General features: G+C 49.9%; 1 protein-coding gene across 4 annotated transcripts in view; it reads left to right on the top strand.

Annotated features, from left to right (window-relative positions):
- Window positions 1-12,313, top strand: part of SLC6A9 (solute carrier family 6 member 9) — a 58,293-nt gene that overhangs the window by 43,488 nt on the left and 2,492 nt on the right. For all 4 annotated transcript variants that reach the window (XM_081196864.1, XM_081196863.1, XM_081196865.1 and 1 more), the window contains 11 exons: window positions 2,454-2,610; window positions 4,738-4,869; window positions 5,633-5,888; window positions 6,876-7,008; window positions 7,771-7,905; window positions 8,107-8,210; window positions 8,950-9,187; window positions 9,966-10,100; window positions 10,208-10,307; window positions 11,682-11,782; window positions 12,133-12,303. In XM_081196864.1, coding sequence (XP_081052990.1) covers window positions 2,454-2,610; window positions 4,738-4,869; window positions 5,633-5,888; window positions 6,876-7,008; window positions 7,771-7,905; window positions 8,107-8,210; window positions 8,950-9,187; window positions 9,966-10,100; window positions 10,208-10,307; window positions 11,682-11,782; window positions 12,133-12,303 — 1,662 coding nt within the window. The remainder of the gene's footprint in view (window positions 1-2,453; window positions 2,611-4,737; window positions 4,870-5,632; window positions 5,889-6,875; window positions 7,009-7,770; window positions 7,906-8,106; window positions 8,211-8,949; window positions 9,188-9,965; window positions 10,101-10,207; window positions 10,308-11,681; window positions 11,783-12,132; window positions 12,304-12,313) is intronic.

The following is a 12,313-nucleotide window of genomic DNA, read 5'->3' as shown; positions in this document are numbered from 1 at the left end:
AGATAGACACACCGTGGGCACTTCCTTCCAGATGACCTGTTTACTAAGCATTCGCCCTGATTTGTTTGCAGAGAGATAACATTGGCTATTTAATGACCATTGGTTTGGAATTGTTTTTGGGGAGATTAGATGACATTGCAAGTGTTTCTTTACCCGCCCTTCACTCTCTAGTGCATTCTCCCCACCAGTTTCCAGTCTTACAGGGAAGAAGCTGGCTTGTCACGCAAGTTATAACTGTGCAACCCAAATTTGCTGGTGCACATGTTGTTTTTGGCCCCAGATGGGGGCAGGGGTGGAACGGGCCTACGTGTGACTGCTGACATGCGCAATGACCCGGAACTCAATCCCCATGCAAAAGGGGAGTTGCCTGTAGTCCGTGTACCATTATATGTTCTTAATAGAACAGCTCTCACTTATGTGCTGAAAGGTCAGATATAGTCATTTCCCCACTTTTATTGTGAGTACAGAAGGGAGTTAACATCTATAAAAAGGCAATTTAGTGATGCCATGTAAACATCCATAGACTCTACGCTTAATGGGCATATTCTGAATTTGCTACCAAGAGCCAAAGAGAGGATCCAGTTTTCCTCCTGAGATTGCCAGGAACAAGCGCAGGTATACAGTGGTACCTCAGGTTACAGACGCTTCAGGTTACAGAAGCTTCAAGTTACAGACTTTGCTAAACCAGAAATAGTACCTCGGGTTAAGAACTTTGCTTCAGGTTGAGAACAGAAATTGTGTGGCGGCGGTGTGGTGGCAGCAGAAGGCCCCATTAGCTAAAGTGGTACCTCAGGTTAAGAACAGTTTCAGGTTAAGAACAGACCTCCGGAACGAATTAAGTTCTTAACCAGAGGTACCACTGTATTACTGTTCCTTCTTCACACAAAACATAGTTAACATTGGGCATTCCCTGTCACAGGATACAGTTATGGTCACTGGCTTATAGGGCTTTGTAAAGGGCGATAAATAATTACAGGATGCAAAGTCTCAACAGCTTAATGGCTTAAATCAGTGGTTTCTTAAATCAGCTCAATGGCTTAAATCAGTGGTTTCTAACCAGTGTGCCGTGGCACCCAGGGGTGCCTTGAATGATGGTCAGGGGTGCTGCGGGCAACACTGGCCTCTGTCCCTCTTTCCTTCCCTCCCTCCTCTGATGCCCTCCCATATCTACCTCCCAAAGGCTTGCATAGCTGTTTGTTGAAGCCCTGGCTACAAGCTCCCCAGGCAACTGGTGCCTGTGGGGCTGGCCAGGAGGTGTTGGTTGCTAGGAGCTGAGGCAGCCTCGGAGTAAGCAAGCAAGTGGATGAGGGAGCCCAGCCAGCCAGTCCGCCAGCCCTTGCTGTTGGGAATGGACAGACAATTGGGAGGCCGGGCGGGCAGGCAGGTGCTGCACTGGGATCTGAGTGCCCTGTGCTGAAGGGAAGCCTTTCTGCCATGCAGGCCCAGTGGCACCTGCTGCTGCCTCCCAATGTAAGGTGCTGCCTGGAGGACTCCCAAGGAGAGGGAAGCTGAGAGGAGGCTGAGGGAACACTCCACAAGGGGGGGGGTGTTCGAGAAAGGGTGTGAGGCTGCCAGCTCTGCAAGCAAGGTGACATAACTGGGCTCCTGAGCCCCACAGGGGTGCCGCAGAAAGAACGTAGTTGGTCAAGGGAGCCATGGACTCAAGAAGGTTGAAAACCTCTGGCTTAAATGAAACCTCCACATGGAGAGTTCATTCATGAAGTAATAACATAAATCATTCAGATAAATCTGTAAATATCAGGTGCCAGGGACAAAACAACAAGTATCTTCATGAAGCCCCCCTCCCGGCTTGTGGGCTTCCCAAAGCAATTGTGCTAGCCACTGATGGAAGCAGTATACTGGGTTAGGTGGGGCTTGGTGTGGTCCAGCAGGGCTTTTCTGATGCCCTGATGGGCTTAGCTTCCCTGCCAGTGAGTAAAGGGATCTGCTTGCCTTTCCTGTGGCCTCTTGTGCTCCATCAGTAGGCAGGCAGAGGGAACAGGCACAGAGGCTCCTTTGTGCTGACTCCTCTTATGCCTGCTTTGTATGGGCTGCAGCTGCCAGCTTCCCTACAGCCTGACCCAGGACTATTCATCTGGGCAGGCAGGGGGTAGCAGCCCCCTTAGCATAATCAAACTCTCCGCCCCCTGCCTGCTTTGCCTCCAGCTGGGGAAGGGGAGTGACTTTAAACCACCAGCAGCGCAAGCATCCAAAGTTGCAGAAGGGTGTGTGTGTGTGTGTGTGTGTGTGTGTGTGTGTGTGTGTGTGTGTTTCCATCCATATGACTTGTTTTGTTATCTGCCTGTTGCCCTTTCTAAAGCCCCTCTTTTTGTGGGAAGACCTTACAGGACCAACAGTAGGGGAGACCCAGAAGGATGGAACAGGATAACTTACCTCCTCCCACCCTCTTGCCATTCCCCTACCTGCAATAACTGACTGTCCTCTTCTGGCAGAATGGTGCTGTGCCTGGCGAGACGGCTAAGCGAGACGAGAACCTCAAGCGTGGCAACTGGGGCAACCAGATTGAGTTTATTCTCACAAGCGTTGGCTATGCTGTTGGGCTTGGCAATGTATGGCGCTTCCCTTACCTCTGCTATCGCAATGGAGGAGGTGAGTATTGGCCGGAAGGGTGCATGCAGCACATGAGAGATAGGACCCACTCTGCATTGCATTTGCTGACAGTCCTGGCCCTGACACTGTCTGGGGCTAGAGCGTGTGCAGTGTTGCAAATAGCAGGGTAGGACTGATTCCCTGCCCCCAGCCAGTACTAAACCCAGTGCTCTGGCATAGCACTGGTGTGTGTGTTTGTGTGTGGTGGGAATTGCAGTGCTGAGTCCTGCTAGTTCCGGGATGCAACTTTGTCCCCACAGATGAAGGTGTATCCTAGGAGCTTCATATACCGTATTTTTCGCTCTATAGGACGCACCGGACAATAGGACGCACCTTGTTTTAGAGGGGGGAAAACAAGGAAAAAAATTCTCCCCCTCTCTGCCCAGCACCCCTTCAGTGAAGCGGCAGGAGGCGCTGCGCAGAGAGGGGGAGAATTTCCCCCCTCTTGTTTTCTCCCTCTAAAACAAGGTGCCGTTTAAGGTGCGTTCAGTCGCCTTCAGGCGCCTTGGAAGCCTGGAGAGCGAAAGGGGTCGGCGCCCACCGACCCCTCTCGCTCTCCAGGCTTTAGGTTCCTTTCGACCTGCTCTTTGGGGCTGGCAGGAGGAAGCCCACCACCAGCCCCAAAGAGCAGGTCGGGGAGCGGGGAAAGGCGCGCAGCAGAGAGGCTCCTGCCATAGTCGCGCGTCACCTCTCCAGCTGGGAGAGCGCGCGTGCGGCTAAAGCAGCCCCCCCGCGACCCTCTCCCAGCTGGAGAGGTGACGCGCGACTACCGCAGGAGCCTCTTTAGCCGCGCGCGCGCTCTCCCGGCTGGAGAGGTGGTGCGCGGCTAAAGAGACTTCTGCCATAGTCGCGCGTCACCTCTCCAGCTGGGAGAGCGCGCGCGCGCGGCTAAAGCAGCCCCCGGCGACCCTCTCCCAGCTGGAGAGGTGACGTGCGACTACAGCAGGAGCCTTTTTAGCCGCGCGCGCCTTCTCCCGGCTGGAGAGGTGGTGCGCGGCTAAAGAGACTTCTGCCATAGTCGCGCGTCACCTCTCCAGCTGGGAGAGCGCGCGCGCGGCTAAGGCAGCCCCCGGCGACCCTCTCCCAGCTGGAGAGGTGACGCGTGACTACAGCAGGAGCCTCTTTAGCCGCGCGCGCCTTCTCCCGGCTGGAGAGGTGGTGCGCGGCTAAAGAGACTTCTGCCATAGTCGCGCGTCACCTCTCCAGCCGGGAGAGCGCGCGCGCGGCTAAAGCAGCCCCCTGCGACCCTCTCCCAGCTGGAGAGGTGACGCGCGACTACAGCAGGAGCTTCTTTAGCCGCGCGCGCGCTCTACCGGCTGGAGAGGTGGTGCGCTGCTAAAGAGGCTCCTGCCATAGTCGCGCGTCACCTCTCCAGCTGGGAGAGGGTCTGGGGGGCTTGTTTAGCTAAAGAAGCCCCCCGCGACCCTCTCCCAGCTGGAGAAGTGGTGTGCGGCTAAAGAGGCTCCTGCCATAGCCGCGCGCCACCTCTCCAGCCGGGAGAGGGTCACGGGGCTATGGCTTCTTCGCTCCATAGGACGCACACACATTTCCCCTTCATTTTTGAAGGGGAAAAAGTGCGTCCTATAGAGCGAAAAATACGGTATCTGGTGAGTATAGGGCTCCTCCTGCAGGAGAGGACTGGGATTCCATGCCACACACTGGGCAGCTTTCTCCCCACCCAGAATATGACACTTGGGGGAAATCGCTGCATTTCTTAAGGGTTTTGAAGCTCCTTTTCCACTGGCTTGAAGCACAGGAAATTGCCTTTTACTATTTGTCCATCTAGCCCAGTGTGCCAGGTAGAAGAGGTCTTTCCTCGGTGTGATGTAGTGGTTCAGGGCCTCAGACTAGGACATGGGGGAAACCAGGGCTCAAATCACCATTTGACCATGAAGCTCCCTGAGTGACCTTAGGCCAATCACTGCCTCTGAGCCTAACCTACCTCACCAGGGGGGGGGGGTGTAAACGAGGAAAAAGTGGGATGTAAGTACAACAAATGAATATTACACCCCATCTTGAGCTTTTTCATCTTGAGATGCTGGAGATGGACCTTTTTGCCTACAAAGCATGTGCTCTACCCCTGAGCTATGTTTCCTCTCCAGTGCTCATTTCCTCTTCTGTCTCCAGGTGCTTTCATGTTCCCCTACTTCATCATGTTGGTGTTCTGCGGGATCCCCCTCTTCTTCATGGAGCTCTCGTTCGGACAGTTTGCTAGCCAGGGCTGCCTTGGTGTCTGGAGGATTAGCCCCATGTTCAAAGGTGAGAGGCATACAGTGCATACATTCTGTCCAGTTATTGTGCTACAAACACATTTGCAGTCTGCATCCTCTGCTCCCCATGTGTGGGTAGAGACTCGTGCGCACATTTCCCCCTGAAATGCAGGCTCCTGTACAACAGCTTTACTTTGTTGGTAAAAGGCCTGATTGAAGGACTGGCAACCAAATCCGTACAGTATTTGTATTTCAACTGGAGTTGCTAGGAGCAAAATCAATTTAAAGACAAACAGATCATCGGTATTTTGGGGCAGTGGACCTTTGGCATCTCTGGGCAGAATTAGTTCAAAAGCAAAATTCAGAACATGTAATACTGCACATGTAATTAATATCACTTCCTTTTCATCATGCTGAGTCTCACCTGTTGTAAGTGCAGGAGACCATGCAGGGCGTGGTGCAGCATCTGTGCAGCCAGTCTGCTCCCTCCACCTGCATCCCACGTGCCTTGTTGCAGTTATGCCTTTGCTGTTAGTGAACCAGGGAGGGCAGGCAGCAGCATAATGTGCAAAAGGGGTGGGCAGGCATGCAGGCCTGAGTGCTGACTAGGCAGAAAGCTGAGATCTTAGTACATTAAATAATAAATAAACAAATTGCATAACCAGGCTCAAATTGTGCTGCAGTTTGTCTGCCTGTGCCATATATCCACAGCCTCAGTGTATGTGTGTCCATACTAGCTGCAAACTCCCATCCCTAGATGCCTTAGAGCTCTCCCCCTTGCAACCTGTGCTCACGCTTTGCTTTCCCTCCAGGTGTTGGGTATGGTATGATGGTTGTGTCCAGCTACATTGGAATCTACTACAACGTTGTGATCTGCATCGCCTTCTATTATTTCTTCTCATCAATGACACGGGTGCTACCCTGGACGTACTGCGGCAACTACTGGAACACACCTGATTGCGCTGGTGTGTTGGACGTTACCAATGGCTCAGCTGGGTCATCGCTCAACTTCACACAACTCTTTAACCAGACGGCCAAGCGCACGAGCCCCAGTGAGGAATACTGGAGGTGATGATGATGGAGAGGGGCAAATGGGTGTGGGATGAAGAGGGAATCAGCTTGTCAGTCGGGAACTGAGGGCCTGCTTCACAAGAGGACAAGCTGACCACCATGGACACATCTTGGTTCAAATATGGCAGATGGAGATCATGGAATTATTTTTACCTTCCCTAAGGTGTTAAGGATGTTACCAAAACCCTGGGTGTCTCTAAGGGAGGCTGGATATTGGAGAGATGTTGCCCCAAATAGGGACCAAGCACAGAAGTTTTGAATGCAGCTGTCCTGAAAGTTTCATGGGTCATCAGAATGAATGTGGGGAAACCTCTTGTTTGTCATAAATCATGGGAGAGTGTCTAAGGATTTGCAGCCAGAGACAAGCACATCTGGATAATTAGAAGGCAGGCTCTTTATTGCTGAGCCAAGGGATGGAGATAGTAGGTGTGAATATGAGCCTGCAGGATTTTCACTTTAAAAGTTCAAAACCATCCTGTGTATTGTGCCTCTTGAATTACAAGATTGGAACAGAATATATGTTGAGGATTGTTTTTATATTCATCTTCTGATTGACCTCAGCTCCAGTCGGGCCCTGAAATGTTTCTTATATTGTGAGGAGGGTTATAAATGGACTGTTCCCATAGGAATCTGAGAGATGCTTGTGATATTTTTTTTCTTTTTGTAAGTCTCATGATGCAAGTGGTCTAGAAATAACCAAAACCTTGAGGCTAGTGCTAAATTGTGTGCATTCACTCGCTTGCTTGCTTACTTATGCACAGGTTCCTATCTCCCATTTTCAACTGTTTGATCAAAGCAGCTAATGTCACAAGGCCATTATGCCAGCATTTAACATAATAGGCTGTCACTCCTGGCAATCTCAGCGGCCCTAATGTCTGGGGTTGGACCTTTGGGTGGGGGCAGGTTGGGTGGGTACAGATTGGTTGGGGTGTGTTTTCTGGAGCACATATGAACTCTGGTTTGTGCTGCTGTCTTCTATCCCAGGCGGTATGTGCTGAAGCTGTCGGATGACATTGGGAACCTGGGCGAAGTACGGCTCCCTCTTCTGGGTTGCCTGGGCGTCTCTTGGGTCGTCGTCTTCCTCTGCCTCATCAAGGGTGTCAAGTCCTCAGGAAAAGCAAGTAGTGTTCCTTCTCTTCTAACTTCTCCATGGAAACCCAAAGCACAATGACCTCTCTGGGCCTCCAACATGGCCTACCCAATGCCTGCAAACATTCTACCCCTCCTCTCTTATCCAGGCCTAACGAGTTGCTTGTGAGAAACTTACTTCAGAAGAGCCTTAACAAAACATATAGGGCAAGGTGGCTAACCAGAACTGCCCTTCCAGATCCTTAGGAAGAGGCTGAGCTGTGTGCCCAGTGCTTAGACATTGACTAACCAGGGGACACAGATTCATGATATAGGCAGAAAAATCATGCTGCCTAACAGACTGTTGGTACTAAAGCAGTGTTCCTCAGACTTGGGTCTCCAGCTGCTGTTGGCCTACAAATCCCACCATCCCTAGCTAACAGGACCAGTGGTCTGAGATCATGGGAACTGTAGTTCAACAACAGCTGGAGATGCAAGTTTGAGAAACGTTGTACTAAAGAAACGTTCAACAATAGCAGTAGCAACAGTGGCAAGTTTTCCTTAAGAGGGAGTAAAAGTTCAGTTGCAAGCCCGTTATGACTGACACAGTGATGAAACTAAGTTTTCAGGGGAAGAAGACATCTTTGTCCAGTTGCTGGAAACCATAGGCAGATAGCGTGCTCCTGTGCTCTGGTCCTGTTGAAGGTTTCCCACAAGCACCTGAGTGGCCGCAGTGACAACAGAACACTGGACAGGATGCCATGTTCTCATCCAACTAATGTTCTCATCCAACTTTCCTTTTGACTCCCAGGTTGTGTATTTCACGGCAACCTTCCCGTACGTGGTGCTGACAATCTTATTTGTGCGGGGGATAACTCTTGAAGGAGCCGTTACTGGGATCATGTACTATCTGACACCGCAGTGGGACAAAATTCTTGATGCAAAGGTACTTGTGTGGAATGCCTGATAGGCTTAAGCTGTTGCCCCCGGGACATCATCTCTGGGATTTCATGATCACACCACCTCTTCCCCTCCCCTCCCCTCCCCTTCCCTCCCCTCCCCTCCCCTCCTTACCATAGGAGTTTGGGGGCTTGTGTAAACTAGGCAAGGCGATGTGCTGGTAATGCCCTTTCCTTGTCTTTGGTAGGTATGGGGAGATGCGGCTTCCCAGATCTTCTATTCATTGGGCTGTGCCTGGGGTGGACTTATCACCATGGCATCGTATAACAAGTTCCACAACAACTGCTACAGGTAAGATTCATTAAGCCATCCAGAAAGCATATTGAAACTATTTGTTGGCGTGGCATAGTTCTTGTCTCTGGAAGGTGTCTATAGGGAGATGCAGGAACCACAGTGGATCTATGGCTACTACCCATTCCATTTTCAGGTGCTCAATTTTAGATGCTGCCCATTTTCAAGTTGTTCCATGAAACTATGAAGTCTAGGGACTTGATTTCTTCACCAGAGCCTTAACAAAACATATAGGGCAAGGTGGCTAACCAGACGTTGTTGACCACCAGCTTCCATCAGCCCCAGCCAGCATGGCTAATGGTCAGGGATGATGTACTCCAAGGGCCACAGATTAGCTACCCCTAATATAGGGCATGTGTTCAGAATTAAACATGGTGGACTAGTTACCTCTTACATATGTCAGCCATACTTTGTTAAGGGAAGTAAGAGGTGATTTCGCCTACTCCTTTTAAAATTTCAATTTTGTGTCTTACGCTTTTTTGTTCCTCCAAAAATCTGAGCTGCTTACTTGGGGCTCTACAAAGGGTCTCTGGTGATATTGTTGAGAGTTAGAAGTGCTTAGCTTTAGAGAATGCGAAGTACATGAGATACCTTGAAACCATTCGCTTGACCTTTTCCTCCTTCATTCAGTGATTTTTTCTTGGCTGAAATAATCTCTCCTTCTCTCCACCTCCAAGGCTCATTCTTTGACCCTTTCCCTGGTATCTCATAATGTGACATGTCCTCCCACTTCCAACAGAGACAGCATCATCATCAGCATCACCAACTGCGCCACAAGTGTCTATGCAGGTTTCGTCATCTTCTCCATCCTTGGCTTCATGGCCAATCATCTAGGTGTGGATGTTTCCAAGGTGGCTGACCATGGTCCTGGCTTGGCCTTCGTGGCATATCCAGAGGCACTGACACTACTTCCTATCTCGCCCCTTTGGTCTGTTCTCTTCTTCTTCATGCTCATCCTGCTGGGGCTGGGAACACAGGTAATCATGGAAATCGACCCATCAGATATTGTGGGGTGGGAGAGAGGGTATAGGCACCTGTGTAGAACACACTTGCAATTGGGGAACTTGAGTGCTTTAGTAACGGAGGGCTGGGTTTGTGAGAGTGGGCACTGGTGTCTGAGGCATTGCAGAACTGGGTGATGGAGGGTCTGACAGAAATCACCCAGGGCACTGCATCAGAAATGAATTCTCCTTTTTCCAGACTGGGTAGAGCAAGGACCAGCTGGGTCACATGCTTAGGGACTAGGGATAGGTAGCCAAGCTGGTTGCATCTAGATGTTTTGGACTACAAATTTCCTATCTGCCCCATGTGACATGGCCAATGGTCAACAATGGTAAGAATTGTAATCTAACAACTGAAAGGCATCTCTTTGGCTATCCCTATTATAGACAAAAAAAGTTACTTTTTTTTAAAAAAAAACCCTTATTATTATCATCATGTATTTATTTATATCACAGCTTTTACCCTGACAGGGACTCAATGTGGCTTACAGATAAAATAAGAACAGAGAAGAATGGTGTTATATAAAATGTTATTTGTGCCCATGTTGTCCCAAAGAGCAAAGAAAGCATCTTTGATCACATGCTGTGGGCCACATCTCAAACAGTCCAGATCCTCACCCTGAAAGTGTATTAGAAGTGGTTCAGGTGGAGGAGGAAGGCAGCAGGCCCTGTTGCTAAAGGGGGTGGATGGAGAGGTTGGAGCCATCTCAACATTCCTCATGTCCTGTTTCTCCTTGGTCAATTCTCTCCTTAGTTCTGCCTCTTGGAGACTCTGGTCACAGCCATTGTGGATGAAATAGGAAATGAGTGGATCATCCGCCGGAAAACCTTTGTGACTCTAGGTGTGGCTGTAGTGGGCTTTCTTCTAGGGGTTCCACTCACTACACAGGTATGGGGCACAGGGAGAGGGGACATTCTTAGGGAAATCAGCCCTTACTGAGCCGAAGGCAATAGGTCTTGCCCATACTGACAGCTTTCCTTCCCTCCATTCTCCAGGCTGGCATCTATTGGCTGTTGTTAATGGACAACTATGCAGCAAGCTTTTCACTTGTCGTTATTTCATGCATCATGTGTGTCTCTATCATGTACATCTATGGTAAGTATCCTGAGAGTTGCCTGAAAGCTTCTTCTGGGATAGCCAGTCAAGATATGGGCCGTTTGCACTTTGTCCTTTTTAGAAGCTATGTCAGGAATAAGTTGGGCAGCAATTGGCATTCTCAATCAGAATTGGGCAGGGTATTCCACAGTCCAACAAAACCTTTCATTGGTAGTCAAGACTACCAAGACATCTTCCTTCTGTCTGCAGTGTGGCTGACAGATAGGAACCCTAGAATTGTTAGGGAAATTGAAAAAATTATATTCAACAAGAAAAAGGGATTGTGGTACCCCTGGGAAGGGAAATCAGCAAACTCTCTGCTCATTTTTGGCTTGTGAAACCTTCACCATAGATTAGTTTCTCCAGACTAACGATGATGGCAATGTTTTCCCTAGTCCCCAAATCCATATAGGAGTAACGTCACTCAGGCAGGGCGATATGGATTCTGTTGAAGATAACATGTCCAACAAGGCTTGTACCAATGGTCAGTTTGGTGAGGCACTTGCTGTGGTCCAAGATGCTGGGCTGATCTCCCATTCGCCTGTGAGAGAAATGCTTGTTGCTAGGAAAATAAACTGTGCAAGAGCAGGCCTGGTGTCAGCATCTGGAATCTTGGACAACTGCTGAGGCCTCAGTATTATTTCTTGGCCCACCAATGCTGATGGCTGCTCTGGATCCTCTATGCCTTTCAGCTGGGACTGCAGGCAGCAATATATCATCACCACCACCACTCCCATCACCACAATTTATTGATCACCTTCTTAAACCACTGGTCTTAAGGCAATGTACACATAAAATAATTAAAAGCAATTAAAAACACAATAACAATAAATACAATTAAAACCCTAAGGAGTGGACACTCTTGTAAACAGCTATTTATCCAGTTGGGAAAGTCTTTGCATTTCCCACAGTGCCCTAGAGCTACATCAGGCACCCAAGGGCATTGTGGGAAAGTACAAAGGTGTCTCCTAGCTGTCTGTGGAAGTTGACCCACTAGAGGGCCCAGTTCCCACCCCACCCCACCCCACCCCACAAAAGAAACACAACCCTGGAACTGGCTGTGTGCAAGGGTTCAGCTCCGTTGTCTCATCCAGGTCCTTTCCCATGAAGCAGTTGGAACCTCTGGGGCAAACTCTGACTATCTGGTGCTCTGCTTCCTGTCAAAGCAGGGAAAATCTGTGGAATCATGATGTGGGGTGGGAAGAGAGACCCATCACGCTGGGAGAGAGTGCACAATCTACAATGTGGAGTCCCACAGACACCCTACTACATACAACAGGGCCCATGGAAACCTGCAGCTGGGCCTAGTGCCCAGTTACAACATCTCTGGTTTATGCCACTCCTCTGACCACCCTTTGCCTCTGCTCTACACAGGGCACCGGAACTACTTCAAGGACATTGAGATGATGCTGGGCTTCCCACCACCCATCTTCTTCCAAATCTGCTGGAGATTCATCTCTCCTGTTATCATATTTGTGAGTGTGTGACGAGAACACTCCCAGTGAGAGGGGGCTAGAATGGGAGGGAGAGGACTGTGAACAGCCACTCGCATATGAGTTGGGGGAGGAGGGAGATGTTAGGTAGCACACCAGTACAGGAGAGAACAGTGCCAAGGAAGGAGACAAGGGAAATACCAATGAGGAAGAACCACATATGCAAAGGCAAGAGGGGTTCCCAAAGATGCAGTGAGTGTAACATTGGGCATAAGCGTAACCAGTATGAAGGAGGACAGGAGGGTGTGGAATTAGGGCAGTTGCATGATGCCACCCCCCCTTGCTCCTCTTGGGCTTTGTATCACTCAGTCTTCTTTCCCCTCTCTCCCCAGTTCATCCTCGTGTTCACAGTGATCCAGTACCGACCGATCTCCTACAATACCTATGTGTACCCCACCTGGGCCATCTCCATCGGTTTCCTTATGGCGCTCTCGTCAGTCATCTGCATCCCTATCTATGCCGTGTTCTGCGTGTTGCGCTCAGAAGGGGACTCGCTGATGCAGGTGAGGCTGT

This window comes from Podarcis bocagei (assembly GCF_964188305.1).
Source record: "Podarcis bocagei genome assembly, chromosome: 5".
In the NCBI taxonomy this organism is placed as follows: Eukaryota; Metazoa; Chordata; class Lepidosauria; order Squamata; family Lacertidae; genus Podarcis; species Podarcis bocagei.
The sequence above is the reverse complement of the archived record's forward strand: the minus strand, read 5'-3'. Positions and strand labels throughout refer to the sequence as shown.